The 17,596-nt window shown below is 41.3% G+C and overlaps 1 protein-coding gene across 13 annotated transcripts in view; it reads left to right on the top strand.

Annotated features, from left to right (window-relative positions):
• The window catches only part of atg10 (ATG10 autophagy related 10 homolog (S. cerevisiae)), a 40,260-nt gene that overhangs the window by 6,135 nt on the left and 16,529 nt on the right, over nt 1-17,596 (top strand). For 5 of the 13 annotated variants that reach the window (XM_061838406.1, XM_061838400.1, XM_061838403.1 and 2 more), the window contains 3 exons: nt 13,374-13,514; nt 17,136-17,274; nt 17,348-17,446. In XM_061838406.1, coding sequence (XP_061694390.1) covers nt 17,170-17,274; nt 17,348-17,446 — 204 coding nt within the window. In that variant the 5' untranslated portion in view covers nt 13,374-13,514; nt 17,136-17,169. Of the gene's footprint in view, nt 1-8,624; nt 8,778-13,373; nt 13,515-13,724; nt 13,814-14,164; nt 14,225-17,135; nt 17,275-17,347; nt 17,447-17,596 lie in introns of all 13 variants that reach the window. The other 8 variants (XM_061838398.1, XM_061838399.1, XM_061838397.1 and 5 more) reach the window with 4 other exon arrangements.

The following is a 17,596-nucleotide window of genomic DNA, read 5'->3' as shown; positions in this document are numbered from 1 at the left end:
CGCGTACACGGCTGAGTGTGGCATTCTTGGCTGGGTTCTTCAGATTCGCCGCCGTCTGCGCAGCAGCCTGAAGCCGTCCGACATGCACATCGACATATTTTGTACGCGGATCTTTTGTTACGTTATCTAACTGAACTCCGCGACCCTTGTGAGGATAAGCAATGAAGAAAAAGGATGGATGGCTGAATGGGAATGTCAAAAAGCTGGGCTGATCAGTAGAAATATTTTTTAAAATGGCTATTACTCGTACCGTGGAAAATCCAGTCGCTGCTGATACTGTTGCCTAAATTGTAAAAAGGCAACCTCCAGTACCGATGCATTCAGTTGGAAATAAATCCCATGTGCTCCATCATGCAATGATAAACAAGCGTTGTACTCGCAAAATAGGTCTCGCGGTTGTCGTACCAATTCCTGAAATACATGGCATTTGCATAATTTCAAAGCAAGACCGAGAACTTTGTCTATACATTCAGGATATTAAAGCCATTTATATATATATATTATTTATTAATTAATGGCTAAATAAACAAAACGACTTCACACAATTTTTACCAGTCCTGTGTTTCCAAAACGAGGATGTCCTCCCAGCTGCGACCCTTGTGAGTATAAGCAATGAAGAAAAAGGATGGATGGCTGAATGGGAATGTCAAAAAGCTGGGCTGATCAGTAGAAATATTTTTTAAAATGGCTATTACTCGTACCGTGGAAAATCCAGTCGCTGCTGATACTGTTGCCTAAATTGTAAAAAGGCAACCTCCAGTACCGATGCATTCAGTTGGAAATAAATCCCATGTGCTCCATCATGCAATGATAACAAGCGTTGTACTCGCAAAATAGGTCTCGCGGTTGTCGTACCAATTCCTGAAATACATGGCATTTGCATAATTTCAAAGCAAGACCGAGAACTTTGTCTATACATTCAGGATATTAAAGCCATTTATATATATATTATTTATTAATTAATGGCTAAATAAACAAAACGACTTCACACAATTTTTACCAGTCCTGTGTTTCCAAAACGAGGATGTCCTCCCAGCTGCGACCCTTGTGAGTATAAGCAATGAAGAAAAAGGATGGATGGCTGAATGGGAATGTCAAAAAGCTGGGCTGATCAGTAGAAATATTTTTTAAAATGGCTATTACTCGTACCGTGGAAAATCCAGTCGCTGCTGATACTGTTGCCTAAATTGTAAAAAGGCAACCTCCAGTACCGATGCATTCAGTTGGAAATAAATCCCATGTGCTCCATCATGCAATGATAAACAAGCGTTGTACTCGCAAAATAGGTCTCGCGGTTGTGTCGTACCAATTCCCGAAATACATGGCATTTGCATAATTTCAAAGCAAGACTGAGAACTTTGTATATACATTCAGGGTATTAAAACCATTTATATATATATTATTTATTAATTAATGGCTAAATAAACAAAACGACTTCACACAATTTTTACCAGTCCTGTGTTACCAAAACGAGGATGTCCTCCCAGCTGCGTTGCCACCTTCATCGGCAGGTATTTTGAACGTGCTTGTCTAACTGGCTCAAATTAACCCTCAAATTAATAACCGTTAACGCCTATATAAAGCTCATATTCTTCACCGTCTTCTTGGGACCCATCAGATTCATGTTGATCGCTCAAATTACCGGGAAATCCGCTTGGTTGTCTTTTTTCATTAACTACAGCAGTGTGCGATCAATTTTGCCGATAATCTAAAAAGAAAAATGTTTTCCTTCATAATGAATTTCTGATTCAAATTCTGCATAAAAACCTGTATATTTGCAAAAAGGTGCATTTTCTCCTTTTGATGTTTACTGATATTATAGTTTGCCCACATTAATATAAGATTGTACAATCAATTACTCGCCATCCATCTGTTGGGAATGAATCTATGACAAAAAGACCGCAGTAGATGGCAGCCTTAAATTACCTTGAGTGTCTGGTCAGAGTTCGAGATGATGGAAAGTGGGTGAATCTTGACTTGTTACGTAGTTTATAAGAAAGAGAAATACCAACACGTTGTAACTTGGAAACGTTTAGGCACCTCATTCTCAAGTAGTGTGTTTGTGCGTGTGTGTGTGTGCACTTGTATTGCTATCCCTGTGTGGACCAACCCTTGGCAAAACACCTTTGTTGTGAGGACATTCCGCTTTGTGAGGACATTTTGGATGGTCCTCACAAAGATAATGCTTAAATTAGCTCCATTAGTCCTAATAAATGTTCTGTAAAAGTTTCAAAGAATGTCCTCAGCTAGAAACCTCTGAACCTATGAGTACACACATGTCCCCGGTGGCACTTGTGGGTACTACAGGCGAAAATTCAATCCAATTTTCCGATTGGTCAAGGCAAGGGAATTTTCTGATTGGCTGTTTCAGTCATGTGACCTCAAAGCCCCATATAATTGACCCCTCCGTACAGGGCACTTAACCAGGCCTCCTGAAGTTACGTCACCCACGTGTGCTAACCTCAGACAAACAATTAGCGGCGCAGGAAGGAAGAATAGACTAGAGCGAAATTGTCCGATTTACCAGCTGATTTCTCACTCACATTCTTCGCGAATAGTGAAATATCGTTGAAAAGCAGGCAGCAGGGCTTCAAGTATTTCAGCGAGGGGTATTTCAATGGTATTTCCTTGCATATCGATGGAGAAACCATTGATATTAGCGCAAGATCTTTCCGGAGTCAGAGGAAGACCTAGAAGCCACATAATATAATATATTATAACCCAAAGACGAATTCGTCATTGACAGTTTCCTATTTTTGTGTTACCTATCACACTTGTGTTCAGAAACTGTATGTGTATCTGTATAGCCGTTTGTGAACCGCCGTATGAAGGAAAAGAAGAAGGTGAGGCTTGATTTACGAGTTGTTTCTCTCGTTTTCTTTGTGTAGCGCTCCCCTCAATAATTATTCTTGAATTAGTGCCGAACCTACGTAAGTCCCGACCGAGTACGACAATCACTACTTTAGTGTCCTCAAACATCCTTCCTTCAGTCTTGGTGTCTCGGTGCATGTCAAAGGCTTTTAGGACTCGCTAGTCCGGTTTAGCTTAGCTTGATAGCCGCCGAACAGAGACACGTTTGTGTAGTCAGATCATCGCAAAATATCGCTCAACACAGATCAAGTGTGTCAATCATTCACACGTAGCTATGTTATGCAAGCGAAGAACTGCTAATTCATTTATGAGACATGTATTAAAAATCAAATATAGGGCTTACCTTCGTGCCAACATATCTGTTCCGGTTGATTTTAGATGGATTCAGTTGATCATACGATCTTCCACAAAGTTTGATCCATCAAAGACAATTTTCGTACTCGGTCTTCTGTTCCGGTTGATTTTAGATGGATTCAGTTGATCATGCCGTCTTCCACAAAGTTTGATCCATCGAAGACATTTTTCGTACTGGGTCTTCGGTTTTGGAAAGGGTACGAATTGAACTCCACCAACTAGCCTTTCAGGATACCTGCCGTCACTATTACAAAGTCCGTGACTACACCTCTTAACCATATCTATTGTTAAAGAACCCAAATACCCGATAAAACGCTAACAAAAGCTATACTGGACATGCAACGTTGTCTGAGGTAATAGCGGACGCCAACAAGGGGCGTGGTTTATGCAGATCTCTGGCCTCTGATTGGTCAGCGACGCGGATGACGCAATTTCTACGGAGGGGTCAATTGAGGTTGCACAACGAGGAAATGAGGCAGACAGCACATTTCAACTGAATAAAAGGTGTAAATAAAGCATTTGTCAAGTAATATAACTTATCTGATAAATTAGTCATATTATTGATTTATTACTTAATATAATATTACTATATACTATATAATAATATTGCAAATGTGAGTCATTAAATACAATATAGATAGATAGATAGATGGAAAAACCACAACCCTCTTTCAAAGTCACATATTAGACATAGTAATCTCTAAGAATGTTCCCAATTTATCTGTGGACATTAAAGACTTAGCCATTTGTGTTCTTTGCGTTTGTGTTCGTTTAAATTAAAATTATTATGATATAATTCTTTGTGTTCTTTAATTTAAATTACAGATTCTAACCCTTCCTAACCCTAGAGGTCCAGCGCTAAATTTATGCAGACCACAGCTGTATCACAAACAAGGAAATGTAAAATGTCATGGATGCTGTAGCTCCTATTAAAAGTAAGACACCTTTGAGTTAGCCTGGAATAAAATGGAGATGCACTATGATCGTAAAGGCTTTTAATGTATAAGAAAAAAAAAAAGGTGGTTCAGTAATACTTCTGTATGAACTTGCTTGTAACAGGACCTCTGATGAGAGAGGACAACAAAGGTGTTGATACTTCTCCACTTTTCTCGTTTGCACTTTTATTTTTTACACAGTATTTGTGATACATTGTGATATTTTTGTTTTGGGTAGCTATCTGTACCCATTTTTTTAAGCGTAATTCTCAATATCTTATGTACACATTGAGCTAGAGGCCAGAAAATTGAGATTGTGCATCAACACAACATGCGCATTGCGTGTTCCGGATTCCAAACGCGTGTGACCTTGCCCAGTACGAAAGGTCACCGGCACTAAGGCCTTTTTTTTAAGCGGAATTCTCAATAGCTCATGAATGTATTGAGATAGAGGTCTGAAAATGGAGATTGTGCATCGACACATCATCCACAATTAATGTTCCGAATTGCGAACGCGTGTGACCTGCCTAAGTATGAAGGTCAACGTCACTAGGCCTGTTTTTTAAGCATAATTCTCAATATCTCATGAACGTATTGAGATAGAGGCCATAAAATTTATATTGTGCATCGACAAATCAAGCACAATGAGTGTTCCGAATTGCAAATGCGTGTGACCTTGCCAAGTATGAAGGTCAACATCACTAGGCCTGTTTTTTAAGCGTAATTCTCAATATCTCATGAACGCATAGAGTGAGAGGCCAAAAAATTGAGATTGTGCTTTGACACATCATGTGCAATGAGCGTTCCGAATTGCAAACGCGTGTGACCTTGTCAAGTGTGAAATGTCACCACTATGAAAGGTCACCGGCAGGCACTAAGGCCTTTTTTAAGCGGAAATCTCAATAGCTCATGAACGCATTGAGTGAGAGGACTGAAAATGGAGATTGTGCATCGACACATCATCCACAATTATTGTTCCGAATTGCGAACGCGTGTGACCTGCCCAAGTATGAAGGTCAACGTCACTATGTCTGTTTTCTCAGCGTAATTCTTTTCATGAACGTATTAAGTGAGAGGCCTGAAAATTGAGATTTTGCATCAACATATCATGCGAGATGAGTGTTCTGAATTGCACACGCGTGTGACCTTCCCAAGTATGAAGGTCAATGTCACTAGGTCTGTTTTTTTAAGCGTAATTCTCAATATCTCATGAACGTATTGAGATAGAGGCCTGAAAATGGAGATTGTGCATCAACACATCATGCGAATTGAGTGTTCCGAATTGCAAGCGCACGTGACCTTCCTGAGTATAAAGGTCAACGTGACTAGGCCTGTTTTTTAAGCATAATTCTCAATATCTCATGAACAGTTTGAGCTCGAGGCCATAAAATTGAGATTGTGCATCGACACATCAGGCACGAGGAGTGTTCCGAATTGCAAATGCGTTTGACTTTGCCAAGTATAAAGGTCAACATCACTAGGCCTGTTTTTTAAGCGTAATTCTCAATATCTCATGAACGTATTGAGATAGAGGTCAGAAAATTGAGATTGTGCATCGACACATCATGCGCAATGAGCGTTCTGAATTGCAAACGCGTGTGACCTTGCCAAGTATGAACGTTAACGTCACTATGCCCGTATTTGAAGCATAATTCTTAATATCTCATGAACATATTGAGCTAGAGGCCTGAAAATGGATATGGTGCATCGACACATCATGCACGGTGGGTGTTCTGAATTGCAAAAACGTGTGACCTTCCCAAGTATGAAGGTCAACGTCACTAGGCCTGTTTTTTTTAAGCGTAATTCTCAATATATCATGAACTCATTGAGCTAGGGGCCATAAAATTGAGATTGTGCATCGACATTAGGCACGATGAGTGTTCCGAATGGCAAATGCATGTAACCTTCCCAAGTATGAAGGTCAACATCACTAGGCCTGTTTTTTAAGCATAATTCTCAATATCTCAAAAACATATTGAGATAGAGGCCTGAAAATGGAGATTGTGTATCGACACATCATGCGCGATGGGTCTTCTGAATTACAAACGTGTGTGACCTTCCTAAGTATGAACGGCAACGTCACTCGGCCTGTTTTTTAATTATAATTCTCAATATCTCATGAACGCATTCATCTCGACGCCATAAAATTTAGATTGTACATCGACACATCAGCCACGATGAGTGTTCCAAATTGCAAATGCGTGTGACCTTGCCAAGTATGAAGGTCAACATCATTAGGCCTGTTTTAAGCGTAATTCTCAATATCTCATGAACGCATTGAGCTCGAGGCCAGAAAATTGAGATTGTGCATCGACACATCATGCGCGATGAGTGTTCTGAATTGCAAACGTGTGCCCTTGCCAAGTATGAAAGGTCAACACTATGAAAGGTCACCGCCACTAAGGCCTTTTTTTAAGCGTAATTCTCAAATCTCAAAAACATATTGAGAATAGAGGCCTGAAAATTGAGATTGTGCATCGACACATCATGCGGGATGGGTGTTCTGAATTGCAAACGCGTGTGACCTTCCTAAGTATGAAGGTCAACGTCACTAGGCTTGTTTTTTAAGCATAATTCTCAATATCTTATGAACGCATTGAGTGAGAGGGCCTGAAAATGGAGATTGTGCATCGACACATCATGCACGATTAATGTTCCGAATTGCAAACGCGTGTGACCTTGCCTAGTATGAAAGGTCACTGACACTATGCCGTATTTTGACATGTAATTCCCAGTTGCTCATGAACGAATTGAGCAAGATGCCTGGAATTTGAGACTGCACATCCACACACCATGCACAGCAAGTGTGGCGGTTTTCAAACTCATGCAACCTTCCTGAGTTTGAAAGGTACCCCCAATAAGCACCAGGCCACTTTTTCATGCTTAACTTCTCATACCTCACAAAGACATTGAGTTTGAGGGTTGAAATTTGAGACTTTCCATTGAAACAACAGGGATGCTGAGTGTGGCGAGCTTTGAATGTCTGAGAACTTCTAAAAGATCGCCGCTAACAAGCCACTAGCGCCTATTTTTACACTTAGTTAGTTAGAGGGTTGCAATCTGAGAGTGTGCATCGACATATCATGCGTGGCCAGGGGTTTGGATTTCAAATGCCTGTGACCTTCCCAAGTATAAAAGGTTATCTCAACTGGGCCCAATTTTGATGGGTAATTTCAAATAGCTCATGAATGCATTGAGCAAGGGACTGAAATTTTATGCTGTGCATCGACATGTTACGCGCAGTGAGGGTTCAAAATTTCAAAGATGTATGACCTTCCTGCGTGTGAAAGGTCACCCCCGTAAGGCCCCATTTTGAGACTTAATTTCCAATATCTCATTCACGTATTTCGAAAGAGGGTTTAAATGTGAGAATGTTCATCAACACATTCTGCTTGGTTAGTGTTCTGAATTTCGATTGTGTGTGACCTTCCTATGTCTAAAATTCAGTGGCAGTGGCCTCCCAGGTGTCTAAATTAATTTTAAGGGGTTTCAGGTCTCACTTGTAGACATCCTTGAAGCAGAGTTTTGGTCTGGCTGAGGGGCGGGTTCTTGTGCCAGCTCTCTATTGAGTAGGTCCTTTAGAATTCCTCTGTCCTCCATGCGCTTCTGCTTAGGCAGATTGTACATGCTGGGAACCATGGCTCCATCCAGTACACTGGTGTTTGTCACCTTGTCTTGGCAGGTGATGCGCAGGATGTCTTTGGAGACAGGACATGTGGAAGGCGCTAAGCTTGTGCTCCTGTTTGGTTGTCATTGTCTGCGTCACTTCCATAGAGGAGAGTGCTCACGACACAGGCTTGGACTTGAGTGCATTCTGTCAACTTGGTGTTTCTCCAAGCTCTCTTGTTGAGTCTAGCCATTGTAGTAACAGCTTTGCAGATGCATCTCTCTAGCCCTGGGTCTAGAGAGAGAGTCAGAGATGGTAGGACCCAGGTATTCAAAGTCATGAACAACATTACTTGGTTATCCTGCTCCATGACTTAGCCTCGTGTGTGTAGATCAAGCAGTCCATGAGCAATTGAAGCTCTTCCGCCGTCTAGGTCGTGATTGCTGCGTCGTCCACGAAAAGATGATCACGGAGACATTTCTGCTGGACCTTAGATTTAGCCTTGAGCCGAGAGAGGTTATAGAGTTTGCTGTCTGATGTAGTTCAAATATAGATGCCCTCAGTGGCATGCTTTAACAGGACACCAAAAAAATATTCTGAACAGTGTTGGAACGAGGACACAGCCCTGTTTCACACCGTTCTTGATCTTAAAACTCGGAGATTGAGCTATCGAAGATGACTATAGTCATTCATTCATGTCATTGTGGAAGAATTTAATGAGTAATAGCAGCCCAGGTGGGGACCATATTTTTGGCAGGATCTTGAAGATACCATCCCTGCTGACTGTAAGCCCTTCATCAGGTTTATGAAGGTACAAAGAGTGCCAGTGTTTGCTCTGTGCATTTCTCTTGCAGCTGTCTGAGGGAAAAGACCACATCGATGGTGAATCTGTTGGGACGCAAACCATACTGAGATTCGGGGTAGATTTTCTCTGCAAGTACCTCAAGACTCTTCAGAGCAACTGTAACAAACAGCTTCCCAACAATGGTCAAGAGGGAGCTGCCACGGTAGTTATTACAGTCATACATGTTATCTTTGTTTTTGTCTTAGGTGATGATGTTGGCATCCCTCATGTCTTCTTCCTCCGGTACTTCCCCCCACCTTCCAACCAAAGGCAGAGGAGATGGTGCAGCCCTTCAGCCAGGTTATTTTGTAGCCCATCAGGACCTTGGCTAGGATAGTGTCTTTCCCTGGGGCTTTACCAGTGGTGAGGGAGTCCATGTTGTCTTGCAGTTCTTCGAGGATTGGTTCGCTGTCCAACTCCTCTAGCATAGGCAGACGATCAAGAGCATTGAGGGCATCTTCTGAAACAATGGCCTCCCTAGTGTAGAGGTGGGAATAATGCTCAACCCAATGTTCCTTTTGTTTTGGTCAGTATTTGAGGATGTTACTGGAAGAGGATTTTAGAGATGCTGTTTTCATTTGTATTGGTAAAAATGGCTGCTTGACTCTATCTATTTGATGTTGCCAGTGTCAGCTGGAGTCTGGATATTCGAGCAGAGCTGGAGGCAATTGACATTGGCACACCTCTGGCCAATCTGCAAGACTTTTCTGCGGGCTTCCCGTCGGGTCAGCAGGTTCTGTTTGCTGTGGCTAAATTTATAGACAGTTTCTGTCACAACCCATCGATACGGAGGGAGGACCCAAATGCAGGACTTGGGAGACACAGATGTAATTCAGGAAAAACGTTTTTTGTTCCAAGGTCGGGGATCAGGCAGACAGTCAGGTGCAGCAATGGTAGTCAGGACGTCGGACGTAGAGAGCAGGTCCGCGGGCAGACAGTAGTCGGTACACGGGAGATTGATTTAAAGAAGGCAGAAGTGTCAAAGGAGTCTGGTTTATGGGGTCAGTCGGAGAACAGGCGGAGGTTAGTACACACAGGTTCACAATCAGAGATACGGGAGTGCAGGAACGGGGCATTAGTTGCAACGATTTGGCGAAGGACCAGTCGTCCCCAGGGTCTTATATACACCGGGGCCAATCAGCCAGCATGAGGCACAAGTGTGCGCCTCCTGGTCAGCGCGGCCGCGCAGGGACCCGCACAACCAAGGCTGGACGGGCAGCACCATGACAGTTTCAGACAGAAGGCAGTCCCAGCCTTCTTAGCTTCAACTGCAGGTCTTATATCCACAGTTTAAGTTTTAAACCAGTGTGTTGACTTTTTGGTTTGCTTTCCAAACGCCAACATTGCTGAGGTGTACACAATGTCAAGTATTCTGTTCGCTAGACCAAGTGCAACGGTTGGTGCCACCTCACTCGATGCTCGAAATTAAGCTCAAGTCGGGACTGGACTGACCGCTACATAGCGCCATGTTGCGCCACTCGTCCACCACCAGACGCAAACTGCCATACTAAGCCTCGACAAGTTCCATCCGCTTTCCGCATTTTGCAGTTAAACTGCAATGAACTAGCGTCCAAGGCACGGACTATATGTCGCGGAACGAGATCCTCTTTGCCGCTGTCCAAGAAACCAAGCGAACTCAGCGGTCAAATCTACACAAGATCAGCAACTAAACCATTCTACAAAACGACCGCAAACAGGATGCTGGAGGGGGCCCGGCGTTTATCATCCATCGTAGCGTGAACTATCGTGTCGTCCAGCCACACAAACGTGCCCGTTATCGATCAACAATGTCCGGCCGTCTGGGTTGTTCAAAGTAGCCATTTTCAACTATTAGGTCCCGTCGGCATCTTCCTGTCTGGCTGGCTACTCCTCATCAATCAGCCACCTACTCGCCGGCGACCACAACCTGGTCCTTGGCGACCTGAACGGTCACTCCCCGGCGTATGATCATCTCCCTATAATGATCACGCTGGAAAGATCAGAGGAATTCGTCGTGTCGGAAAAACGTACCGACCTCAACTTTAAAAAAGGCGAAATGGGATGATTTTATGGCTTTCATCGAAGGCAACCTGGAAGATGCTCCTACCAATGTTTTTCCGGTGAAAAACATTTCCGTAGCATGGTGAATCGAGTGGCCAAACGATACGTTCCTTCCAGCCGTAGACCTAAGGTCCACCTAAACTACCCTGGCTCAACAGCCTTTCTTGCCGATGAACACGACACCATCCGGCAAGCGGACTCAGCCGATGCTCGACTTCTCAACATCAAATGCCAGATTAACCGTCTGGTGTCCCAGCACCGGCAAAATCAGTGGATTGAACAAATCGGAAAATCCAGCCTCCAGAGGCCTAAAAATCTCCGGCCTACCATCAGAGCCTTGAGCCATCCAATAAAAACGCCAGACAACGCTGCCATCGAATTTAACTGGGTCCAATCAAAAAACGACAGAGACGCATGTCAACGTTTCAATCGACAATTCTTTGAACATCCACCTTCCAACCGTTCCATTCGATCTACGTTGCACTCCCTCCATGGAATGCCGTGCGAAAACCATCCTCGTTTCACAACGCCGCAAGTTCGAGCGGCCATCAAAGCGTCCAAAAACTCCAAGGCACTGGGGCCTGATGGCATATGCCCGGTGATGATGAACCACCTTGGACCGAAGGCTATCCAATACCTCACCGACATCTCCAAAATTTCATTGGCCACCCTGGACATTTCAACCATATGAAAACACGGCTGTGTCATGCCGCTTCCCAAACCAGGGAAACCTGTCGGTGACGGAAAGTTCTATTGACCAATAGGTCCGTTGTCACCGCTGGCTCAATACACTTTGCCGGCACCAAGTGACTAAGAGACTAAGGAGACCATCCTGACGATGCATAAGGCCATCGGAAGATGAATCCTGAACTATGCAGCGCCTGTGTGGACTCCCAACCTGAAGCCAACTCCCTGGGACTCCCTCCAAGCACCTTATAACACTGCCCTTCGAGCCACATCAGGCTGCCACAAAATGGCTTCCATCTATCACCTACACGCCGAGTCGAAACCCGAAACATAGCTGAAACTCCTTCCGGTATACGATCACAATGTGATGCTCAAGAAACAATACGCGCTTCAGTGCTACCTCGGTGGACATCCTAATCACGAGATGACAAGGCAAGACGCGTGCCCCAGAGCGTTGCGCAAAACCATCCGAGATATCGAGCCATCGATCAAGCAGTACATTCATCGGCCGTCCGTTGATGTCTCTTAAGAAAAGGTAGATAAATGAGGGTTTAGAGAAAGAAAGACATCTGAAAGAAATATTTAAAGTGACCATTTTCTTCACAAAATATACTTTCAAGGGTGCTATTGACCTGAGATTTTTTTTTTTACCCGTTTGGAACAACCCAAGTAATCCATACATACAAAGAAAGTAGAATAAGACCAGAAAAGAAGTTGTGTATGATAACGTGAAATGACGCAGGCAAAAGGTATTGAACACATAAAGAAAAGGAGGTGCAAAAAAGCATGTTAACCCAATACAACACCTAAAATCCACCAATAATCAAACAGCAATGCAGCCCCTTGTCAGTGCAAATGAATATTAGTTGGTTAAGTCTTAAACGATGGCCTACAAAAAGGTCTCATTGCCAAGGTGGAGGTCAAGACACATTTCATATGTAAGAGAAAATGACTCTCTCAAGACCATTGCAAACTAATTGATGCAGACTGAAATTGGAAATAACACTACTCATGGTCAATATTAAAAATCATTATAGATTAATTGAATAATTGCTGCTTAGGTTGTCTGGTGGCTGAACCGCTAATGCTATGTAGCAATATCCATCCATCCATCCATTTTCCTCACCACTTATCCTCACAAGGGTCACGGGAGTGCTGGAGCCTATCCCAGCTGCCATTGGGCAGGAGGCAGGTTACACGCTGAATTGATTTCCAGCCAATTGCAGAGCACATTGAGACACACAACAATCGCACTCATCACACCTGCCCAATTACTATAATGCATGTTTTTGGGATGTGTGAGGAAACTGTAACGCCCAGAGAAAAGCCACGCCGGCACGGAGAGAACATGCAGACTCCACACAGGGCGACGCCAGGATCTGAACCACGGTCCTCAGAACTGTGAGGCCAGCGCATTACAGCTGCTCCACCTGTAGCATAAATACTCATACTTAAAATAAAACTACTTAGTCGCAAGCTAAATATCTTAGTTTTACCTTTGTAGGTAGAATAGATCAGCTTAAGATCTGTGATATGCTGTTAAGAGTGACTTTACATACATAAACAGTGTTCACTTTAATGTATTTTAAGCTTAACATTGAGGCAAAGCAATAAGGTTTTATTTATTTAAATGGTATGGAATACAAAGTTATTCTGTGCGGTGGGGGTGGGGAGTGGGGGCAATAATTTATGATGAGGTAGAAGCAGCAGATTGACCAAACAATATTTTCCCCTTTTCAGCTCAGACTCGAGGACCGTAGAATGTTGGCCAAAAAAAAAAAAAAAAAAGGTACTAAGCACGACAATCAGTCATACCACAGTGGATGTATGCCATACAGTTAACAATCCTGCTTTTAATTAAATGATGCAGAGTGATTTCAAATGTTGAACTAAAGTTCTCGGGAATTCACATGACTACTTCAAGAGTTATTTATTTTTTTATCACATGAGGGTGACACTAAACTGTGAGGTTCAGTACATTGCTCAAACTATATTTCTGTTACATGCAACCTGTTGGTTACTTTCTGTGCAGTCATCAAACCAAAGTGGGGGAGGGGAGAGTTGCTGTGACTGCTTTTGGAAGTTGGTAGACACTTGTGGGGGAGAGGAATGCACCTGCATGAGACGTTGCTTTTAATTAGTACCGAAGTTACAGAACTACATGGATTGACATGTAAGTCACCTTGTTTATTTATACTAAAATGAATGATTGTTCAAGTTGGTGATGTTGGTGTGAACTATATATGATTGTTTTGCCTCAGGTAATATTTTTTAATCTCAACCGTCGAATTTGCGAGTTATCTAAATTTCCCTTCAACATGAGGTTTGCGGTGCTCTGAATTTCCTTGGTGAAAGTGAATGTATCATCTAAAACACAATCTAGTTTGCTGCAGAACCAACAAGGCTTGTGAAAAGCTATTTATGTGGCGATCTGGAAGAAAAACGAATGAAAACAACTTACAACTAATCGAGGTAAGACATATTTAATATTACATCATACTAGGGGTAGTTTTTAATTGTCCGTGTGATTTTCAGGCAGAATGATACTGTTGCTAACGTCAGCAAACCTATTTTTTCCCCCCACTTATATTCCGAGGACGTAAAATATGCTAAATGTGTGAACTTTTTTAAGTTTTTAAAGTTTTTTATCAATTTTTCAATTGTTAATTAAACGTGTCCTTAGATGCATCACAAAAAATAAATCAGTGTCACAAAATAGAGAAGTTGGTGTGTCAATAAATGTAAAGAGAGATTTTGAGAATTATATCTTTGCCTTATTCTCAGCAGTTTGAAATTCGTCCTTTTTATGACTCTACTCTACAGATGAAGAAAAAGAAGACGAGACCAGAGTAGCAGGTACATTTCAACCGGGACATAATAAAGGTAACATTGAAATTTTTACATTATATATGAACCCATAATGTTCTTTAAAAAATTAAAAACTTGAAAACATCAGGTTGGTTGCCATGTTAACAGACATTTTGTAACACAATTGCAAAATTTCACTAGTGATGGTATACTGTATCTCAGGAACTCCTGGTTGGATTTGTCTGAAAATAATAATGCATAAAATGTGATGTTTGGGGCTGCACAGTAAATTCAATTTAATCTATAGATGCCTGAATTTGTAAGACCTCCCCCTAAAAGCTACTCTTTTGGAATCTTTGACCACAATATCTGGGAAAATACCAATGATATGTGGTCAACAATTCATATGTGCATAAGGAATCATGCAAAAGGTGGGATTATTCCAAGCTGTCATCTTTAGTAGATATCACAGTCTCTGCAATAGAAGTATAAATTTCAAGTACAGAATTTGGACCAACAGCATTTTAACATCCACTTGGGTTATATTTTCCCTATATTTACATTTTCTTAAACATGAACATGGGATAACTAGGCTTAAAAAAAGTAATTTGAGAAGGAGGCCTAAAAGGATAAAGGCAAAACTGAACGACTGATTTTACAGTACAGTAATCCCTCGTTTTTCGTGGTTAGAGACCCACCCGTGAAAAATAAAAAAACGCCAAGTAGGGGTAAATGGTTTTATTTATTTGATTCATAGGTCCTTGTTGTTTCAAAGGGGATGCCGCATTATACCCTATCAATACGGCTTCCCGCTACAGTACTGAACTAATGTATGCAAGCTGTTTCATTTATTTATTTTTGGCTTCATTGGTCCATGTCATGGCGCATTGGTACGCAGCGATCCGGCTATTTTTTTTCTTTTTTGGGTGGGAGGCTCAGATATTCGCGATGCACTGAATCCGCTATAGGTGATGCACAAAGTCGAGAGGGTTTACTGTAATAGTTTTGTGCAATTGAAGAGTATTCAGACTTATTTTTGCTTTAATACAGCTTGCCATGATTTTAAAAATCTGGACATTTAGATGTTTTTTTTCCAGTGATTTTGTGATTTGTATTGAACTTTGACGTTGGCATTTCTGTACTACTGTCAAGAGGATATCGCAGTAGTGTGTCTATAGTTCTGTTACCATGTCTCTTTAGAACCTCCCTGAAAATAATTTGTGTCAAAAACCATGATTTCAAGTCATTGAAAAAACACAAAATCTCACTCAATGAATTATTTCTCATTATTTCTTGTTGGAAAAATAGCTACTGTACTTATTTTAAGAAAGGTTTAACTTCTCTACATAAAACAGAAGAGAGACCAAGATCTTTCTTTTCAGAAAACTTAGGTGTAAAATGGCAAAATGATTAAAAGTGGAGTAAAATATTTTCACTAGAATTAGGATAAATTCACTTTATAAGATTGTTTTCGCTATGTATATAGCACAGCAGAATTGTCATATTTTTATTGTTTATATAACACAAAACAATTTTCAATGAGGATGCCAGTACATTTCTTCATTTCTGATTTCTGTTTCAGGTCCGGATCACATTTTTTTCCCAGAGAGAAATGTCATTAGAAGCCTTGTAGTTATGAAGCAAATGGAGCAGTATTGTGACAACTAGGAGCATAGAGTTATAATAAATTAAGATGTCATTTGACAAATGCATTTTGTATTGCTTTGGGTTGTCTCTGAGTTATATTAAAATAGGTTTCATGATTTTAAACCTTTGTGTTTGAGATTTATTCCACCCTACCCCCCCACCCCTACGAAAAAAAAATTGGGCAAATAGTTTTTCACGGGACTGTAGATGCAGAACTAATTCTCTGCAATCATGATTGGAGGGATATTCAAAATCAAATTCACAATTCAATGATGTCACAAAAAAAGGGGAAAGTAGATATATATATATTTTTTTAAACAACAATGGATACTAAATACTACAGTTGTATTAAAAAAGGTATTCTGCTATCAAGTCTTACATCTCAATTTCATTTTAAAATAGGGGAAACGTACAATGGTGAATTAAAAAAAAAAACACATGGTGTTTAATTTAGCTGCACTATATGATGCTGAAATAAGTCTCCAAAATATGAGCAATACAGTGTCTTTTGTTTGAATAATATTGAGAGAAATTTTAAAATCAAACGTGTGTCATCAAATCTGCCTAGCAACAAGGGCTGGTCCACACAACTACATAAAAAAAAGATTGGCTTTTAGTTTAGTTTTTAGTTGGAGTGTTTTGCAATCTAAAGTGATATCCTGGCTTTCTAAACCCCTCTAGTGATGGCTATGTGAGTTGCATCATTCCAACTATAGTGGGAGTGGTGGTCCTCACAATGAACTCAGAGAGTCATAGTCCACACAAAGTAGCAAATATGTGTGTGTGTGTGTGTGTGGTGTGTGTGTGTGTGTGTGTATATATATATATATATATATATATATAATATATATATATATATACACAGTATGCTTTAGCTACAATAAAAGTATTAATAATACAATAATATTAAAGTGTTTCGTATTATTGGCAGTTATTATTCTAAAAGGAGGTATTGTTTATATTCTTCAAACTTCGAATGAAAAATGTCTTTTCAGTCATTCAAAGTAAAAGCAAGACATCTTTTAACAAAATCTGAATTAAATCCCATTAATTGGACACACTAAATTGCCCCTAGGTGTGATTGTGAGTTTCGACAGTTTGTCTATATGTACCCTGCGATTGGCTGTCAACTAGTTCAGGGTGTACCCCACCTCCTGCCCGTTGACAGCTGGGATAGGCTCTAGCACTCCCTGCGACCCTCATGAGGATAAGCGTCAAAAGAAAATGGATGGATGGATGGATGAATTAAATCCACAAAATAGAAGTTCTCTGACTTGTACTGTAAAATTTTCGAACTGGTGATTCAAAAATGCTTTTCTTGTGATCATCCCTTATTTAGAAGTCACCATCTTAGACATTCCTTCCATGCAGAGATGAGCTCCTTTCTGCAGGGGGAGAAGAACTTCCGCCGGTGCTGTCAGACCCTCCTCATGATCTCTGATCAGTTAGGAGATGGCTGGACTTGGGAGTCAATCCAGGTGGGGAATTGTTCACTGCTTACAATACGACAAAGATGTGGTAGATATGTGAGTAATCCGAGTTTACCATTAGGGTTCAGAGGAGTGCTACATGAAAAAGACTGCCCTCAGATCAGTCTTCATCAATTCCTCACCGACATGGAATGATGACAGTTTTTGTTCCGACTCAGAGGTACACACTTTGCGCCACACTATTTTTGTATAATGAACTCACTGATTGTATTGTAGTCGCCTGACTTGGCACAGGGAGCGTTGGTTCAATTTGCACTCCGTGACGATGAATGTGAGAGTGAATGGTTGTCTGTCTCTGTATGTGCCCTGC

The sequence above is a fragment of the Syngnathoides biaculeatus genome, chromosome 13 (genome assembly GCF_019802595.1).
Source record: "Syngnathoides biaculeatus isolate LvHL_M chromosome 13, ASM1980259v1, whole genome shotgun sequence".
Taxonomy (NCBI): Eukaryota; Metazoa; Chordata; class Actinopteri; order Syngnathiformes; family Syngnathidae; genus Syngnathoides; species Syngnathoides biaculeatus.
This window is presented reverse-complemented; position numbering and strand designations above follow the sequence as displayed.